The following is a 21537-nucleotide window of genomic DNA, read 5'->3' as shown; positions in this document are numbered from 1 at the left end:
ATCTCTATAAATGTTTCATTGTTTTTAAGTTTATTATTATTTTTAAATTTTTTAATTGTATTTTTTAAAGTTTCTCTTATGATTTTATGGCATCTTAGTTTATCATATTATGCATATAAACCTAATAATTATTGAAAATTTATTTAATTACTTAAAAAAAATTCTAAAATTTAAAATAGAGCTATAACCTTTTTTAATTGGTATTTGATGTTGTTGTAAAATTTATACTAAAAAATTAATAATTATAATAAAATAATTTTTATATTAACATTAAACTTTATCACAATATGTGGTGTAGTAATTGTTTCCCTCGTCCCTTAATTATGAAGTCAGAGATTCGATCTTTACCCATAAAAATGAATAACATTTCATAATCTTTATCCAAAAATTGGTAAGATTCACATTAAGATGCAAAGCAAAACCCATATTCTTCTTCTTCTTTTTGTAATTTATTGGGGAGTTTGGGTGTTAATTAATTAAGGTAGTCATTAATTAATGCCAAAGTTAATAAAATAATAAAAGTTATATGTTACTGGTCAACTAATTTACTGTAGTTTTGTTGACTTAAAAGCATTTGATAAATGGAAAATATCTAAAAGGAGTCATTTCTGTTATTAATGTTTTAATAGTTTTATTATAAATTCTGGTCATATCTACTTTTTTTGATATAATGCTTAGAATTATCCATCGCCCCTCTCTAACTCATAAATAGGAGGATAATACACTTTAACATACTCGAATCCACTTCTTCTTACATTGTCAATAATACCCATGTCATTCGAGCTAACACTTAATTGACTTTTTTAACTCAAAAGTCTTGATAGAAAAACAATTGTTAATACTAGGTGCAAAGGGATATGAATTATAAGCTTCCTTTAAGAGGGTACAAAAGACTGTACTATTCAGTACATGAGGGTGTTAGCAAGTTATTGTCTGAGGGACAAAAATTTTGCTTTGCTTAAAGCTGGCCTTCCATTTTTGGACCCTCAATAGATCCCATTCATGTAGCATTTTCATTCGAAATTTGGAGAAAGTAGGATGGAAATCTTTATACTTAGAGTCAAATTATATTTTGTTCTTTCTATTCAAAATGACAAATTAATTCATGTATATTAAAGTTAAGAGTAAACTGATCTTTCTGTTAAAAATTCTATTCATTTTTACTATTAAAAACTGGTCTTTGTTCGTTAATATATGGTATACGAGGCACACCACGTCAGTCTTGTAATTTCATCAACCACACCAATTTTTAATAATACAAATTGATGAAATTTTTAATAAAAAAAGACATGTTTGCTATTTGATCTAACATACAAGGACTAATTTACTTATTTTTTTAGTAGAGAACAAAATACGCTCAGACTCCTACTATAGAGACTTCCATGATATTTTTACCTATGCCCATTATGTTTTTGTGTAATAATTTTACATCGAAAACATTATATTCATATCTACACATTTCATTTATGTTATATTCATATTTTTAATTATTTGTCATTAAGCAAATATCCCAAAGAAAATCTCAAATTCTTCTAAATCCTACGTAGACTTGTTTATGGATCCGATAAGTATAATAATTTACTTCAGACCAGACCATGAAGAAATCCAAGCTCTTAACCATATATCCCTTTGTTTCATGTGTGTGTGTATATATCCATTGTAGTGACAAAACATCTGGATTGCTTTCAAGTTTTGATTAACCCCAAGCCGAGGGTTTGAACCTCAAATATCCCTTCCTGACCTCTTATCCAAAAGAGAGAAAATGATAGGTATTCCTCAATAGTTGACATTTTAGTCAAATCTGGAAGGTTTTAATGTTTGGTGGTGCTTGATGTTTCCAGTTGGAAATCAGATATATACAGCCATGGCCGACCTCAATCAAATGAATTTGGTCTGAAGATGGGTGATTTCACAGGTTAATTGTGACTAAAAAAGCAGTATCCACTACTTGAGGTAGACAATGCTCCCTCTTTCTTTATTTTTTGGACAGATTCAATGAAACATAATCTTCTATTCCTCACTAATCTAAAGACCCTTTTTAACATCACTCTCACATGACAAGAAGTATGATGTCCATTTAATCTTTGGTCAGAAAGTATGAATTTACATCATACTTCGATGTGGGGTTTGGATCTCACCTTTTTCACACGAAAAGAACACTATTGAAAGATCATGTAGGATCAAAGTAGAGATTTCATGAATAAGAATTGATCACGTCAGGGATCAGAGTGAAAGGTCAATACAGGGAACAGTAACAAGAAGGATAATATGGGTCCATGCCATGCATAACATGAGTGACCCAGAGCTAGCCTTGGTTACTTTTCTCTTTTTTCTAGACAGTAACTCATACCAGTAGTAGGACCAAGCTGCAAGTTTCAGGTGACAATGATGGGAAAAACTAACGTACAATCATATCACAGCTGCAGTAACAAGCAAAGCTTTGTATGTATCATTTAGTTTGTCTACTATTTGCCTTTAGTCGATTTGATAGTTTTGAAGGTTTTGGATGTTGTTGGATCAATGTTGGCTTGCTTTAGTTGTAACTCGCAAAGAAATTTACCCAGAGAAAGTAAAAGAGAGGAAATAAGTAGTGGTTTTAATGGATATGGCCATAGATGCTAGCCAGCTTAATGTGGTTTGTGCTTTTCCTTCAAAAATGAAGTGAATGGATGGGATTAAATCTTGGTTCAAGATGGTTATGGTCAACAATTTGATTTCCTTAGTTAGGAAAGTGAATAGCAGGGCGGCAAACCATTAGAAGAAGTTTAAAAAATGAAGAGGGGGAAACCACATAAAAAAGAAATTTATTTCAGCTAACCTTAAAACACTTTGAAAATCTAGTGCCTGTTAAGGTACAAGATTAAGAACAAGGGCACAAAAATGGAATAATTGACAACAAATAGAAAAAATATCTTTCAACAAGATCCTACAGCAGATTACAAGAGTCTATAGCATATGTACAACATATCTACAAATCTAAGGCCAAATCTATTACTACATAAACTAAAACTAAATGGAAACGTACACTCGATGCTATGGCAAGTAAAGTTTTCTAAGGAAAATTATGCAGAAAATTATAGACAATCCACCACCTCATCGGAATGGTTATAACCTATTTCCCCATATCCTAACCACATTTAAAAAGGGTATTAAAAAAATAGAGTTCATAATTCTAATGCATATAGCTGGATGACTAAAGAATGTATGAAAAGTGGGCTCCAAAAGGACCAATTGAGATAGAACAACTTACATGGAGTAGGATATCAAAAAATCATACAAGAAAAATATAACAAAATTAGTCAGTTTTTACTTGCTCTTCCCAGTGGCACCTTCTCTCTGATTCCGGAAGTGACTGAGAAGCTGCTGTGCCTGCAAAAGGGGAAAACTAAATTACCATGTCTTTTCTCATGTGCATCCAGAATTTTTTTTCTTTAGATTAAAAAGTAATCAAACATGTAATTAATAAGCAATCATTGATTAATGAGCTTTACAAAAACATCTTATGCCTTTCTGATGTGACGTCACTACCTTCCACAATAGGTGTGGGAACATAACACATTTTTCCTACCCTTCTAAGTAGTTACAATTAGAATCACAAATGCTAGATCTAATTTCTGATAAATAAATGGAAAACTGGTAAAACCCATCAAGAATACAATTACAATTCAATTTTACAGGCAAGTGACTACAAAAGGAAAGTGATTACAATTTTGCTTGTTAAGACCCAGATACAGAAGCAGAGAATGCAAGGACCATATCAACATAATACAAGAGAAAAGAACTAAGCTGCATACCTTTTCTTTTGCTCTTGGCGTGCCAGACTGGGACAATGCGACAAGGGGTGGCACAGCCCCTTCTTGCAAAACCAGGGTACAGAACTTGGGACTATTAAGGCATAGTTGCAGCAATACAGATGCAGCATTCTCCTTACCCCTCTGTGATCCTGATTCAAGAATTTCAACTAGTAATGGGACACCACCTTCTCCTACAATTGCCACGCGCCCTTCTGCAACTGTCGACAGGTTTGAGAGAAGGGCAACTGCCTTGTCAACCATCCCACTATCAGGGTCCATTAACAGGACGAGGTATTTTACAGCACCTGCTTGAACCATACGAGCCTTATTTTCATGGAAGATTGATAAGTTAAATAAAGCAGTAGCAGCATCTTTTTTCCCTCTCAATGTTCCTGAGCCCAGAAGATTCACCAAGGCTTTGACAGCACCAGAGCGTCCAATCCTTGCCTTGTAATCTTCCAAGGCAGAAAGACTGAACAAAGCTGCCGCAGAATTTTCTTTGGCTCCATCATTTCCAGACTTTAAAACATGAATCAGTGGCTCTATTGCTCCTGATTTTGCAATAATAGCCTTATTATCTTCACTGATTGAAAGATTTAAAAGGGCTGTAACCGCATGCTCTTGGATTAGCTTCACTTCTGAGTACAGTAGACATAGTAATGGTGCAATAGCACCACAGCGACCAATAATTATACGATTCTCCATGTTGTTCTTTGCAAGAAGGCGCAATTCTAGAGCAGCTTTAGTTTGGACTTCATTTGATAGGCTTTTGAGGTTGTCTACTAATTCCATCACATGGGAAGTTGTGGTTAAATCATCACATCCTGACCCAGAAAACGTAATGGAGTATGCTCTGTTATAATCATGGTTTCCATTAACTGCCTCCTCTACTTTTGTTCCAGAGACCTGCAACTGCTTTCCTGATGTCCATGAAGAAAATCCAGAATCTTTTCTTATAGGAAAAGTGCCAAGACCCTTGGTTGAAATTTCAGCTACCTCATTCATTTCAGGTTTCTTCAACCTTCTTGACAAGTCATTTAAAGCAGGAGGCAGATAATCAATACTGGAAACTTCACTTGCTGCTGATTCAGTTCTGCTGTGAATATATGAATGATCGGAGGATTGGTCATACTTGTCAATCTCCCCACTTTGGCATCTATTGCAGTCTCCGCTATATCTAGATGAGATGTCAATCTTCAGCTTCTCTAAACCAGTCCCAACCTCAATTGATGATCTCGATGTGGAACTACTACTGTTTGCAAAGCAACGGAAGCTATCAGTATGGGTTAAATCTTGGGAGGATTTATGATTTGAAGGAGAAGAGATTGAGACAAGTTTAGCATGCCCAGTGTGATTGGAAAGTTGTAAGTTGTTTTTGTCACACCAATTTGCTAGCATAGCTTTCACCGTAGAATTTGGAGTGAGATTTGTATGTTTTAGTGTTTGACGGGTCTTTGGGCAAATGGTCAGTCCACTGTCAAACCACTTCTGGATGGAGGCCCTGTCATAAGTTTGCCCAGAAGCCACAATAACAGGATCCATCATAAGTTCGAATGAAAGGGGGCAAACAAAATGTGGAGGGATCAAAATGCCACTTGTGGGTTCAAAATGCTCAATTTTAAGCATATAATCACGTATATGAGAGATGAGATCCACAATTTGATTGATTTGATCTAATTTCCCTTTCACGTTGTTAACTTGAGCATTCATTCTCTCTTTTTCCACTGCCACAGTTTCTTTTAACAATTCCTGGTTTGACGTCAAGTTCAGTGACTTGATAACTTTTACCAGATGATCAGTACAAGGAATAGCGCCATCTTTTAGACTTCTCAAAGCATCTCCTATATTTTCTGATAGTCTCTCCTGGTTCAGACATTTAATTTCCCGAATACAGTGCTGAAACAGTTGAACATCAATTAGTTTCACTACTCAAAGCCAACTCAGCACCGAGAAAGTGATAGCAGTTGACATCCAGCTGCCTTAATTATGTCTAAAAGGGCAACAAAATTTGTGAAAAAGAAAACGAATAGCTCGTTTGTCATCTAAACATACTATTTAAGCAACACATTTGATTTATTCTTACCTGAACACTGGTTATACTTGAAGTTGATGGTGATGACTGCAACGATTTATATAATATGTGACATATCTGAAGTGAAGAGCTTTGCATTTTTATCAGAAAAGGCTCACTCTGGAGAACCTGTACATGTTTTCAAAACAAAAATAAGTATTTGAACGGGATAGTAGTAGAAGCATGAAAATCCTATTTCTTTTATTCAAGAGGGAAAGGCATGCATAATACATATCAACATCCAACATTCAAGCTTCTTTTCTTTGAGCAACTAGGGCACAATAGAGGAAGTCCTCCCTTTCCCTTCCTCCCACCCCCGAACTGCCACTCCTTGTGATGAAGACACCATTTGATCTTAGGTCCTTGGTATATCAAAGAACTTTAACAATTAGGATAGCTGGCACAATTCTTATTCATTTTACTAAATGCTGCATTTGATTGCAGAATAAACATGAGGAAAGATATGTACTTTATTGCAATCTATTGTAAACTGGATTAGCTTTGCCACTTTATCACTCAAGTGTTCTTCAACAAAGTATTACATTTTAATACCTAATTGGCAGCATCCTTGTTACCTTTAAATTTTGACTGTGTTACATATACGAGAAATGGATTTTCTTGCAATCTATAACAAGTTGGGTTATATTTGCAATCAATCATTGAAGTTTTCTTCTATGAACTATGATAACCTACAATTAACTGAAACTTTAACAAATCTCAAATAAGGCCAATTTTAGATCCTTAATACTCATGTTTCCTGGCGTTAAAGAAGCGGGACATCCACCCTATCAATGGCTTCATACAATCAAAAATTGATGGTGGGTACTATTTGATTCCTCTGTGCATAAAAACAACACCTAAACCAGACCAAATTGAAGGAAAACTGGTTTTTCATACATGAACAATAAATAACAAACAAATAATAGAACCAAAAAACATTGACAAATCAAAGGAAACATGAATCCTTGATTCCAGAACTACTTTTTTTTTAGGTACCATTTCACAAAAGTAAAGACTAAGATTAAACTTACCATGTGGATTTTGCTCATCTTAGGACACCAGTTCTCCATGAATTCTCGAGCCTCATTAACAAGCATGTCTAGCTCTTCACACTCTTTACACAGAATTTCATCTGAAGATATCTCACAATCAACAACATCATCAAGCAGTGGTTTTAAAAGTTTTAACACAACAACCATATTCCGGTAATCCTTTTCAATAGGAACAACTTTTCTTGTCTGGCATGATACAAGATGAACATATCGAGCAATACTGTTAATAAGACATCTCACGGAGGTTGTGTCCATCTGACCTGTATATCAATGAAGCATACAGAATTTATAAAGAAAAAGGAAAAAACTTATAAATCAAAATAGTATAAAAACTGCTCAGGCATAATCTGTTCATAAGTACAGGAGTGCCTTTGAAAAAACTTAAGCTTGCATCATTATCTGTGTTAGCTTTTTCCCATAATCTAAGGAAGCCCACTCATTAGATGTCAATCAAAAAGATAAAAGATTAATTTGTACATCTTTTTATAGTAAGAGAAAGGCTTTGATTGATGTATATCTGAGGAACACATACAAACACATACACTGCTCACGAAAATTACTTGTTCACCGATGCCATGGAAATTGATATTTTTCCACTATCTAAGGAAATCCACTTGACTAAATTCCCAATTAAAGAAACATCAAATAAAATATCAGATTTTATAAGATTCAGTGTAAGAAAAGGCTTTTGGCAGGTCAACAATAATGTGATCTATTTGTGGACTGTTGGACTCTTAGTTACAATAGTCAAGGTTCAATCCCCATAGCATTAACACTTCAAGTATAAATAAAAAGGAAGACTTTTTTTAAAGAAAATATATTTTTTACACATTCATGGCATTCTCCATGTTGACTTTTTCCCATTTAGGAAAGGCTAGACTATTCCAACAAAATATAATACTAAGAAAAAAAATAAAAGATAAGATCTCCACAAATTAATAATAGCTTGGCATGTGAAAGAAGCTTTTTACTAATTATCTCATGAGAAACAAACACAAATAACAATTGCGATATTGGAAAGCACAAAAACGAAAGCTACTGAAATTTTATAAAATTGATTTCATAGTTTATTTGTTGTAGAAAAGCTTGATTAAAAAATAAAAAAGAAAAGTCTAATTAATATATACCTCCATTGTTTCTTATGATAGTGAAAGAGATGGAGAAAGATAACTCTTAAACTTCACTGATAAAAATCTCTTCACCCTTCATTTAGAAACTGAAGAAAGCTTATTAAGAGTTTGAAGTTCAACAACATCAAAAACTACGTTTAAAATAGCAACCATAAGATCCAAATTTCCAGTTTCTGCCATTTAGCTCTCAGCATCAGAGAAAAAGGGTATTATGCAAATTCACTAAACCAACAAAAAAAAGGGTTTCTTTTATTTTTCTTATAATTGAAATACTTCTCCACAGTCCACCAAGAAAATACACATGAAAAAGCAGGAAAATTACCCGGTTTCTCTTAAAACCCAATTCCAAAACAACAATACCAGTTTATATAACCAAGACCAGAAAAAAAAATCATCAGTTTATACAATCGAAAACAGCAGAAATGTTACAAAAATTAAAAAAAAATGAAAAACTAATATTTAACCATACAGAGGAAGCATGTTATACCTCTTTCCTGAAATGGGTTTAAGCAGGTGAAACGAAATAAACACAGATCTTGGTAGACATTTGAGTAATGAAATATCTTCAATGGAAATAAACAAATATTAACCCTTTAAGCATCAAAACATAATAACTTCAACCTCAGCTTCTATATATTTTCTATTCATTTATTTGCCTTCCTCAGCAAAGCTGCATGAGAGAGAGCTGCAAGAAAATAAAGAAACTGGAAAAACAAACAGGGAAAATACTGGAAAAAGGAAAGCAATAGGGTAAACAGGATGGGCCCTATTTGGTGGAAGATTTGTTGGGTTTTGAGGAAAAAATTAATTGAGAGTGGGGGAGATTTTATTTAATTAAGATTAATTAATATCAATCATGACTTAGATGAAACAAAAATAAAATGGAGCCAAGGGGCTTCGCTTTTTTTTTTGTTTGAATATGTATTTAGACTATTTAGTCTTAGCTTGATTAGTATGAATATGGTTATAAATATAGGAGGATATGGATTCGAGTACGATAAAATGTAAAGAATCGATATGAACTTATAACGAGATTTTTCAAAATTATTAATATTTTTTTAAGGATATTTTAATACCGATGGATGTCAAGTTTTATGAGATTTTTTATATCGTCATGTTTTTCACATTTTGTTGAAATTAAAATAATTATTTTGAAATTATTACAATACTCATAGATATCAAATTATTTATTAAAAAAAATAAAAAATGTATAACATAATTTGAATAAGTTTTTATGGAAATCTAAATTGACCTCAAGTATTTGTGGGTGTCAAGTCGCTACTCGTGGATGTTAATGACGCTAACATAGTGCATGAGTTCCACAACCCAGTGGACAATGGTTTTGTGCTACATTTTGCTACAATGGATCTTAGATTGGCACATCATCATTATCTCGTTGTTTACTTCACGTGCCTATAAAATGAAATCAAATTGTGCACTTGGGTGCCCTATAAAAAAAGGATGCAATTGATGGATGAGTGAGGTGTGTTTGGCCTCATTTGACCAATCTAGATTTGTGATTATCATTTTCATTGTTAGAGTTATAAGCAATGATAGAGGGATGTTTCCCTAATTGGATCCCTTATCAACATTACATGAAGTTCTATGAAGATAGTATATTGAAGAGGTAAATAGAGCGAACATCTATATTGGTTGATCTAGGTTTTGCTGGAGAGGTTCGGAAGTTTGGGCATAATCTTTGTAAAGTGCTCCTTGCACGTCGTTCCTTTACTACTAGATACTTTTCTTCCAGATAGAAACACCCGGACCATCTAACTGAGCTATTGTATATATTACCTTGTAGGGTAAAAAATTACCATCATGAATAATTTCTCAATAATACATGCACTACTCTATCGACCAATGTTGTTCCTACCACTTAAAAATTATCCTATAAAGTCAATCAATTAATGTTTTATGAGTATATCGAATTAAATTAAATTAATTAACTATCCATAAAAATTAAGAAAAATGAATTCACACATTTATACACTAAAAAATTCAAACTTAAAATTATGGTGTTTAAAATATTGGAGATATGCAAAGGATGGGTGGTAGATGATGAAACTCAAATTTCAAGTTTCTATCAGAAGGAAGAAAATATCAATCTCCTGTCATTTTCCATTGCTATTTTTAATGGACAAGATAAATTATATATATATATATTAGAGGTGTAGTTTGTCTTCTTCAAACCAACAGTATGCATGTAAATACATATTTAGATTGTCAGAAATTCCCCCCCACTAATCAATGTTGACCATGGACGGCATTTCTGTAGATTCATTTACTATTAAAGAATTACAAAAATAGGTACCCAAAAATAATAAAATAATAATAGTCCAGATTTATTTAGAGTGGTTGTTAAAACTTTGTTTGACACTTTAATGGGATAACTTTTTTTCCACATGATAAAAAAATAACATAAATTTTGGGAATGAGTAATTAATTAATTTTTTAAAATTAAAAAAGAATATTTTTATTTTTAAAATAAATTTACTGATTTTTAATTTTTAAAAATTAAAAAAATTAATTAATTACTGACGTAACATTCACTTGTATGTGTCACGTCAGTAAAATTAATCGACGTTAATTTTTTTAACTATTTTGAGATGATTTGACAAATAATGTAAGTTTAAAGGTTAAAAAAACAAAAAAATTAAATGAAAAATTAAAATAAATTTTATAAAATTGGAAGGCCAAATAAATTATTATACTATAATTTTACGATAATGTATATTTTTGTAATTAAATAAAAAAAAGTTGCATTCCTTTGATTTGCTGTTCTGAGTTTATAGATTTTTATATGTAAATATTGTTGTTTACTTGGTAATGAATATTTTACTTGAAATTTTGTCTTTCTAAACGATCCCTTCTTTTTACGGGACATCCAACCCTTTATTAGTAAATAAATAAATGAGAAAAAATATTTAATATCGTTTTTAAATTTTACAAATATTTGAAAAGAAAACACATATCAATTTTTAAGACTGCTTATGAAATAAATAAAAATTCATCCGATAATAGAGAAAAAATGGTCAACTTAATGATTTAATCCAAAAACATAAAATATGCATATCATATCCAAATGACAAAAAAAAGATATTAATCCAATTTATTTATATAATTTAAAAAAAACATTAATTTTTTTTAAAGTGTAGCAGCCAATTGAATTGACAAAAAGTAGAGCCCCCCATATGGATTGTTTTCATTGGTTACATATGAATAATGCACAAAGAAAGACAAGTTTTAGTGTCCTTAGCTGCCTTAATTATAACAGCTTGCCCCCATTTTTATCCTATGGAGATGATGATATATTGCCAGCTATTACACCCTATTTCATCAACATCAAACAAAGTCTCCCAATCCCCTCATCAAGTGGCATAAGCAGATGTAATAGCATTTGAAACGACCAAGTCTCCACCCATCTCTACTAAAACATATTTCAATGGATATTTGTGGTTCTGCTTGAAATGAACCAAATGCAGGAGTTTCTAATACTGCCAACTTCAAATGCAAGATCTTTGTTAGTACAATACATATTAATAGGATATAACATTTTGTGTGTAAAGTTGTACTATATAGCAAATTGTGGGCATAGCAAGCCATGTGATTGAAAGGGGACACCAACTTGAATGGTCCACTTTTAAGACTAGGATGAAAATTGTCTGGGGCGGGACATCATTAAAAGCTTCTGACTACACTTTGGTCAGCTTTTCCAGGAGTTTAAAGTGCCCAACAAACAAGGCAAGAAGCATTTCTTTGATTTACCAATTTTCAGATCATATATTGTCAGCCGGACCCATTCTTTCACAATAATTCTAGGGCAATTAACAGAGGCAAAATACCAAATCATAACAAATGAAGAACAGGAAGATTAAAAACAATGACCAACCAAAGACAATGATGCCTCCCTGCCCTAATTCCTAATAGTCTTACCTTGTTTAGCCAAGTTATTCAAGCCAGAAACTCATTTCAAGACAGGCTGCCTTTCGAGTTCTTCGGCTGGAAAAAGTTATGAAGAAAATTACCCAGATTGTTGTGCTTCCTAAAGGACAAAAGCAGATCCTGAATAACACATGAACCCAAAACACCCTCGTTTCTTTTTTTTTTATTTTTCTTCCTTTCATTTCCATGTCGAACTAAAATGATACCCACAGAGGAATATGGGCAATAAAGACTATAGATAGAACCAAAGGAGTCAGCATCAAGTGATGGACGGTTTAGGCTTTGTGATTTTTCATCATGTCATTAACATCCAGCTCTATTTCCAACAGCGAAGAATCCTTCCGCATGCTGTAATGACTGTTCAAGGAACATGAAAGTTTCAGCAGTCAACATACTTTCACCAGATGCTAAATCTAATGGTTTGAGACAAATAATTACAAGTAATGGAGGTACCTGTTCAAAACAGGACCATGGTCAACAGCTGTTCGCAGACTATATATAACTCGACCAACTATGTCGGTCATAGAAACAGGACCAAATAACCGACTGTCCTTAGCTTCCTATCATCTCAAAAGAAGAAAAAATGAAACAAAGGAAAATGAAGAATACTGACCAGGTTCTACAAAAGCCAGGTAATAATTAAATCGATGGTATTCATTACTCAGACAAATTGGATTAAAGAACTTCGCTGACTATTTTAAAGAGATAAAGAGCCTCTAGAATAAAGATTATGAACGAGATAACTGTTATATGTTTCCCCAGATCTTAATGATGCATAGTGATTGTTATGAGTAGCAATGAAAACTTTGATTAGTTGTACTACTTATATTTTATACCTTGGGCTTCAATTTGTCGTTGTCAGCCAATACCCAGCATTGGTCCTTTTCAAGAACAAATGGCTCATCTTTTTCATCCTTTGACACCATTTCATATCCTTCTGTGGCAGCCAATCTTCTGACCAGATAGTTTTCTGAATTGTCAGGGTCCTTCAAGACAATAACATCTCCAAGAAAAACTCGACTGCCCAGAAGTTATGCATGAAGTTAGGGAACAATGAAATCACACCCAAAATAAAAGGGTAATATGGTATTGCAAAGAGATGGCAGGGAAAAAAAAGTTATCCTAAGAAAATCTGCTTGGACAACATCAACTCGTGACTCATGAGTGAAGATGCCATGTCCAAGTGCTGTTTACCTATGGTAATCATCACACATATTTACATATAGGCATACCTTCATATGAGTAATGTGCATGCATATTTACAACACTGGATAAAAATAAAATTTAAAACCCTTCACAGAGGTTAGGTCAGAAACATCTACATGCATAGATGCTTGGGATGATTGAAGTGGAATCATCACAATTTGCAATGGGCCAACTCAACCAGGGTTATGAAACCATAAGATAATTCTCAGGTGCAGTAAGAAGAGTAGTGAATCTTTAGGGAACTGTGCCGAGAATAACAACTCTCAAAATGCTGCATATTTGAAAAGGGATAAACCATTCACTCAATGATAATAATAACAAGAAGAACACTATTTAAGGGAAAAAATATGTATTACGTTGGGTCAGCAATTGGAATCTTTCGAACAAGAAGAGTACTTGCTTGTTCTCCAATTGTTGGGGCCATTGCCTCTCCCTTATTCCAGTGTAAGTAAGTCAATTTTCCTTGAAATACATTTTTCCAAACTGTATCATATAATTCCCGGTCACTGATTAGACCTCTCTTATAGCTCTGTTCCATATCAAGCAAAGATCTATCAGAAATTCTGCATTTCTGAAACCAGTATAATTTATGCAGAACAAAATCAAAGCAGAACCAACCACAGGAGCAAATAAGATTTAAGAAGTTCAATTATCAACAGAAGTACCTCTGCATCATAAGTAGAGCATGAAGATTTTACAAATAAAGTTGATGAACCTTTTTATATAAAAATATTCATATAATCCTCTCAAATTCCAAATTTTCCAAGTAAGAACTTCTATTGATATGAAAAATGATTCGGCTAAGAAAAATGTATAATAATACACAGTTTGTCTTGATGAAATGAAACTTGAAGTTGGTAGCTTATTCTTGAATGTTTCATTCCAGTTTTTGGCATCAGGCTAAAGCCGGAAGAATGGTTTGCTGAAATTTGTCTATGGCTATAGAAGCCTGGCAATAAGCATGGTGGTTAACTAAGGCAAGAGTTTCAAAAAATATATCTTTTGTGACCAATTGACCGCAAAATTTGTAGCACAGCAAATCTCATCGCAATTCATCATTAAGGTGATAACATGAACTACAATTTCCCTCCACCTAAGCCTGATTGGATCTCATGAAATAGGAAGCAAGTGCAAAGAAAAAAAATAAACCTTCAAAAATTAAATTAATTCCTTCTCCTGTCTATTCCAGTCCAATGTTGAAATGAATCATTCATAAAGTGTACATGCCTTAACAAAGATTTTGACGCCATGCCTACTAGATCTTGAAGCAGAACTCAGATAAATAATGAGTACTAAACGAAAATTATGGAATTATTATTTAAAAATGATGCCCAACAATAGTTCGAGAAATAAACGGTTGCCCTGATCCTAGCACATGTTCACTCATGAAATAACAGCAAATATGCCCGGCTTTTTCAACTCAAAAGTATAAGCACTAGCGAATGGAAATTTAATGCCGTATATGGTACAAACGGAGAAAGAACCAAGAGTGATTGCTCTCACTCATCTTTCATAACATGATTTATTTTTCCACCCACTTCCCAAATATACTATTAGTTACAACATGAAATATATGATCTAACACCTTTTTAAACCCCAAAAAGGTGGACTTAGAGTGCCACCTTTACCACTCGAACAGGCTTCAAAATAATTCTTGCATCAAGACTATAATGCAAGTGAATGCATCATACTCTTTGCCACGACTAAACCTAGATTCAAACACTGATTTCAAAATTCTATCTGGGAAACAGGTTTTTAGTCATATCAAGATCAAGCTACCATTATACTCGATGCATTTTTGAACAATTATAAGAATTTATCGTGTAATTAGGACAATATACACCATTGGAGTTCATTAAAAATCATTGAAAGAAAAGGTTAAAAAAATATGATATTCAGATATCAGAACCATTATCACTAAAATTCAGTACAACGATGGAGTTAAACATTCTAAAAACCCTAAACAATAACAATCAAATAAGCCAAAAAAAATCTCATGCATTAAAAGAACAAATTCAAAACATCACAAAACTACCCAAATCCGCCCCCTCCCCCCCCCAAAAAAAGAAATAATAAAGAAAGAAAGAAAATAAAGAAAGAAAAATCTCTACCTTTAGCCAATAAATCAACCATCAAAAGAAGTCAAATTCCGAATATCATCAAAACAGACAAAAAGGGAAAAAAAATCCAGTGCTCCAAAAACATAAATTTCTTCCCGTATATACAAGAAAACATGAAAATGAAAATCAAATTAAATTAAATCAGAAGCAAATGAAAAAAAAAACGATACTAAATGAAAGAGATAAGAATAAGATAATGAAGATGTGACCTTCCAGCTAAGAGAGAAGGAGTACTCGAGCTTGTGACGTATGTACCTACACCAAGTCGACAAAGAAGCCATTGCCGAGTTGCTAACTACACTGCTTCGTTGGAATTCTTGTTGCGAGGTCTTTTAGTTAAAGCTCCTTTCAATTTTTTTGGGATAAATTATAAGTTTTGTCACTCATCTATATTCTAAAATATGTTTTGGTCACTTAATTTTAAAAAATCACGATATAGTCACTAATGTTATTGTTACATTTTGGTCACTGAATATACTAATTGAAATTAGTTTATTGCTAACTCGTATACTAAAACATGGTGAAAAAATAATACTCCTACCAGATGTAGTGTAGTACCCCTCACCTAATTCGATAACAGATCCGAGTAAAAGATATTATATTTAACACTAAACTCATTACTTAAACTTATTTTTGTTTCATTATAACCGAGTTAACTTATAACACAAAACATTATCTTTGATACATAATTCGCATTATTACTAATAAGCCTAAGTATATGCTAATTTAAGGTCCAAATTTTATATACGAAATAGCTTGAACTAGAAGCTTAAAAAGTGATGTGATCTCAACTGAAGTAGAAACTTTTGAATCTTTATTACTTTTGTCTTTTACTTACCCGTTTTAAATAAATGCATTAAATTACGTGAATAACTTCATAAGTACCTAATTAAATTCGTAGCTTACAGTTATTTAAACATATTTTAAATCATTTAAATTAAAATAAATTAATAAACTGCTTATACTATGAAATAACATAATCTTACTTATTTCATGAAACCTATTATTAAACTTACAAAGTATTTTAGCTAATTTCATTAATTATTTCTATTATTTGGTCATATAATTTATTACATTATCATTTTAATATCATGTATCATTTTTATTGTTTACAAATCATGAACATTATCTTACATATTTCATGTATTTCACTTTTCAATTTTACATATCATTAAACTAAATTCGTTTTTTTTTTCTTTCATATAATCATACATTTTCACTTACTTTACAGCTTATCATATCATATAACTTTCCATTTACATATCACGTGTTACTTATGTCTTTTACATATCATGACCATAATGAAAATATCGATAACAGAACTCACAGAGTCTTAGGCCAAAACAAAACTCTCACCTTTAACGAAACTTTGATAACAAAACTCCAGTATCTAACATGTACACCATGTTCTACAAAACATAAACATATCATAAAAATAGAACTCTAGTATACCTTTCACCCACGGTAACCCCCGTTTCAGCAACCCTATTCCCAACCAAACCCTCAGCCTTTCATCACACCATAACCACAATCATGTCATATATCGTTTCATTTGTTCATTGACATTTAGCTTCACATATAATCATATACTAACTTTTCAATTTCCTTTCAATGCATGTATATGTAAACATTTCATTTTAATTTCATGCGTCCTTTCCTTACATTACCAACTTACTTCTATTCACGTATTCATCATTAAATTTATTACACATATTCAAATACTAAAAGTATGTCTTATTCAATAAAAATTATTCATTTTCATTCTTACTCACTTATAAATTTCGGCATTCATGACTAACCTCTATTTAAACGTAATTATTACAATAATTTAACTTAATCACATAACTTTTAAAATTCATTCATTATAGTATACTTTCAAATTAGTATCTTACTTAATTATTTCATACTAAATTTAAATACTCAAACATCTAAATTAAGGTAAGTAAGCATAAATTCAATTAAGTATTTATCTATTTCTTCACTTGAAATGAACTTTTCTCTTCACATTCTCAAGCTTTCCCTTCACTCTCATCTTCATATAAGTTATGGCTTTAAGGAAAAACTCAAGAAAAATGCTTGGGAGATTTTTCCTTTTTATTTCTCTATTTTCTTTTTCCTTTTCTATTTTCTATTTTCTATTTTCTCCCTTTCTTTCTTTCCTTTCTTCCCCTTTTTTTGCTGCCCCAAGCTACTTTCATTCAACCTTCCAATTGTGTAGAAAAATTATATGCTTTTCTTTTTCTATCAATTTCATCATTATCTTATCAACCAATCACATTTCATGCTTAATTATCATTTGTTTTCTCTCTCCTTTACACCTCATGCAAAATTTTAATCTCATCATTATGCCTCTAAAATATCAATTAAATGTGGGAATTTTTCATTTGGGTCCCTATTCCATAAAATAAAAAATTGTAACTTTAGTCCTTATACTTTTTTACTTTATTCAATTTAGTCTATATATCAATTTTCCATCTACAAATGTCAACACATGTCCATATCACATTCATAAAAAGTATTTCTTAAATTTTGCCCCTTTTCCTGAAATGATAAATTTGCACTTTTAATTATTCAACTTTCAAAAATTTTTAATTTAATCCTTATCGAATTTCTTTATTCATACTTTCTCTCTCAGTACTTAATTCACCTATGAAATACTTATTCATTCTCAATGACCAAAATGTTGGGATATTACATATAGTATCATTGTTCAAGAGAACCTAAAAAGGTGCAAATCTAATAACTACATTCATCTTTCACCTTTGCTACCCTACGTGAATGACAATGATTAAATCATGCACCAAACCTAGAGAAAGAGAGATTAGCAAGTGGATATCAAATTGAGGTTAGTTAAAAGGATAAAAAGTTCAAACTGTTAGCCAAATAAAAATGACAAAACCATGGCTTTCTATATATTTTTACAAGTACTTTGAACAAGCTTTTTTTTTAATGGATGTCCTTATAGAAGCAATTTAGCTTGCAAACCAACCTATGGGAACTTTAAGGTATCTTATGGCCAAGTAAAGACATGAAGGCTTACCGTGACTTCTTAATTTAAGGGTGAGTTTAAATGGGTAGTGCATTTATTCGCTGTTAGTGTGAAAATAGCGGTGGCTTAAAGATTATATATTGTAGGATATTATAGCGTGAGACAAAAAGTAAGCTAAGCGCACCGCACCGCATCTCACCACCCATCCAAACCCACCCTAAATGTATTCAAATATGGATTATCACACGGGTCAACTCAATAATCAATATCACTATTTGAATTTAGTTTAAATAATGCACCAGTTGTTACCTATTGGCTTTGCGAGAGAAGATAAAAAAAGAAAGACAATGAGAATAAGAGAAGTAAAACAAAGAAAGAAGATAAAAATTAAATGATAAATTATACTCATGTTCACTCTAAAATAGAGTCTATCCTATTTTGGTTACTCTAGTTTTTTTTTCTTCTCAATTTAGTAATTTTAAATAAGATAAATGTGTGAATTAGTCACTACCGTTAACGGATTGCTCACACCAATCTATATGCATTAGACAAGACCCTCTAGCTCATGACTTTAGTGCATGCCAATCTAAATATATCTACTTAATTTAAATGTAAAATGAAAACATTACAAATCATTTAATATTAAAAGAAAAAAAAATTAATTTTGGCTAAATTAGAAATGTTGTCTTTTTTTTTATTGGCCTTTCAGGTTTTTTTTTTAATTAGAGAAATAGTTCGTATTTGGAGAGAAAGTGTGAAAGCGTATTCAGCTAGACGCGCTTTCCTCCAACGATCATTTTCCCAATGAGTTTTTAAACGTTGACAATGGTAAAAATTTTTAAAAGGGCCAACGATAATTTTTTTCTATAAATATCAGGCCATTTTTCATTCTTTTCACTCAAATTCAACTCTCTATTCTCTTTTAATTCTCAGCTTTCTTAATTCTCTCAATTTTTTCGTTTTTTGTTTGAAATTTTCCTATACACTTTGTTTAAAAATACTATAGTTTTATTTATTTATTTCATATATTCATTTCAATTAAATTTTCACGAATGACAAGCTCTCTGGTCCGTTTCGACGATAAACACATTTCCCGCTCAAACGATAATGGTAAAACAAAATTTTAAATTTCATTATTTTCAATTAAGTTAAATTTAAAGTTTTTTAAAATTTTAAAATATTTTATTTTGTCGATATAAATAGGCGGATGATCATGTTTTGAAGAGGTTCATACATAATTTGTCAAAGTGCCCAGACACCGAAATTCATGGTTATCTGCAAGACATGGGATTCTTACATGCGTCTCATATGGTCGAGGTCGCAAATTGGATCCTACACTGATCAGCGCCTTGGTGGAAAGATGGAGACCCGAGACACACACATTCCATTTTCTATGCAGCGAGTGTACAATCACCCTCGAGGACGTAGCTTTACAATTCAATTTACTGGTGGATGGGTCAGTCGTTACAGGGTTAGCGGTCATTCCCGATAAAGAAGACCTTTGCGAGGCATTTTTGGGGAAGGTGTCAAATAAGTTTCAAGGTGATCGGATAGATATGAAGTAGTTGAAAACTAATTTCAAAGAACTTTCTCTAAACGCGCTTGACATCGTCAAAGAACAATATGTTCGGGCATTCATCCTGAGGTTAATCAGGGGCATTCTAATGCCCGATAATTCTCAAAATTTGGCACACATAATGTGGCTACTACACTTAGTCGACTATAAAGAATGCATGCAACTAAATTGGGGATCGATCGTGTTGGCCACGGTGTACCAAGAGTTGTATCGGACGATGAAATTGGATAAGATGTCAATCGTTTGTTGTCTGCTCCTGCTGCAATCATGAGTGTGGTGATGACCATCATTTCTAAGTCCCAGAGTAAACAAGCCTTATACGTTCCCATTGGGGACAATGTAAAAATAATTTGATAATAATATGTTTGAATTAATATATCGCTTGAATAAGTGAAATCGTGGGTCGAGTTACGTGGGACTATTGAAGTAGCTCGAAGATATTCGATTGTTGTTATATCAATGCTCGGAAGCCGAGCTTAATTATTGTTTTTTTCAAACCTATAATAATTACGTAATGTTTTGTAATTTAAAATTCTACACATAACATAATTTACAATTGTGAACTATAGTTTGAATGGATGTCATGCGCTGATCCGGATATCGTAGAATATGTCCCATCAGAATTTTTGGCCATTCAGAGTATGTGGTGCCCTTGAGAGTGTACACGATGGTGGATATGCACAGATCAGATGGAGTGATGCGGCAGTTTAGGTGGAGACAAAAAATTCTGCCACCGTCGCGAAAAATGAAAGCACGACACAAACTTGATTTGCGGGAGAAGACCAAGGAAAATTGGCGAGATTACCGCAATAAGTACATTGACATTTGAGATTGTGGGATGAAATTATTACCCATTCGTGAACCCTTTTTCTCATCGGATATGATGGCCTGTTTGGAGCACATGTCTTGGCTTAGAGTCGCTGGCAAGCTGTATTTGTTGTAGATGGAGGCGATGAGTAGGCAACTTCGTTAGAAGATGCCATAACGATCGCCCTAGTAGCGTAGATTCGAAGGAGGTGCCGCGACAGGTTCGTCTCTAGCTCTAACACAACAAGCACCACCAATGTTTACACCACATCCTAATCAGTTCACTCCACTTATTCCTGTTTATTCAATTAACCTAGTATTTTTTTCACAATAACCACACTATGTACCATCACAACACCCTGCAGCTACACCTTCCGCATATGTTTTTTTGGGGCACATCTGTCCCCAACATTCTATGCCCCCATTCTGACACATATATTGACACGTGTACCGGTAACGATAGCAACACCGATGTCGTCATCAATGCCAATATCGATGCCCACTTCAATAATGACATATCCAAGTTTTGTGACATCATATAGTTATTTATTGATAGTGTCACAAACACTCATCGTGTTGTCATTTTATTGAGGTGGGTCATTGATGCAACCACATTCTCATAGAGTGAAGGACACACGATAGAGGCTAGAACGACACCGCACTCAATCACAGAGGAATGTGATGGAGACGAAGAAAAAACCGATGGTGGTGATGAAGATGAAGACAATGGTGGAGATGAAGATGAATACAAGGGTCGAGGCGAAGACAAATAAGATGAGAATGATAATCACGATGAAGAGAGGAGTCAGTACCACCACTTGTATGTAGAAACCCTACGCGCAATCGT

General features: G+C 32.8%; 2 protein-coding genes across 3 annotated transcripts; both read right to left on the bottom strand.

Moving 5' to 3' along the window:
- Positions 1-2889: 2889 nt before the first annotated feature.
- On the bottom strand, positions 2890-8878 carry LOC107958645 (U-box domain-containing protein 3). Of its 2 annotated transcripts, none has more exons than XM_016894466.2 (5): positions 8535-8878; positions 6897-7177; positions 5878-5994; positions 3795-5690; positions 2890-3369 (listed from the first exon to the last, which is right to left on the bottom strand). In XM_016894466.2, exons 2-5 carry the CDS (start codon positions 7170-7172, stop codon positions 3307-3309), a joined length of 2352 nt encoding a protein of 783 aa, XP_016749955.1. In that variant the 5' UTR covers positions 7173-7177; positions 8535-8878; the 3' UTR covers positions 2890-3306. The 2 variants fall into 2 exon arrangements, with proteins under 2 accessions (XP_016749955.1, XP_016749956.1); XM_016894467.2 differs by lacking the exon at positions 8535-8878 and adding an exon at positions 6097-6227 and having other exon boundaries at positions 6897-7072.
- Positions 8879-11769: 2891 nt separating this feature from the next.
- On the bottom strand, positions 11770-15709 carry LOC107958646 (mitochondrial inner membrane protease subunit 2). Its single transcript, XM_016894468.2, has 5 exons — positions 15528-15709; positions 13555-13727; positions 12829-13012; positions 12446-12552; positions 11770-12349 (listed from the first exon to the last, which is right to left on the bottom strand). Exons 1-5 carry the CDS (start codon positions 15597-15599, stop codon positions 12268-12270), a joined length of 618 nt encoding a protein of 205 aa, XP_016749957.1. The 5' UTR covers positions 15600-15709; the 3' UTR covers positions 11770-12267.
- Positions 15710-21537: the final 5828 nt, after the last annotated feature.

Source organism: Gossypium hirsutum, chromosome D07 (genome assembly GCF_007990345.1).
Source record: "Gossypium hirsutum isolate 1008001.06 chromosome D07, Gossypium_hirsutum_v2.1, whole genome shotgun sequence".
Taxonomy (NCBI): Eukaryota; Viridiplantae; Streptophyta; class Magnoliopsida; order Malvales; family Malvaceae; genus Gossypium; species Gossypium hirsutum.
The sequence above is the reverse complement of the archived record's forward strand: the minus strand, read 5'-3'. Positions and strand labels throughout refer to the sequence as shown.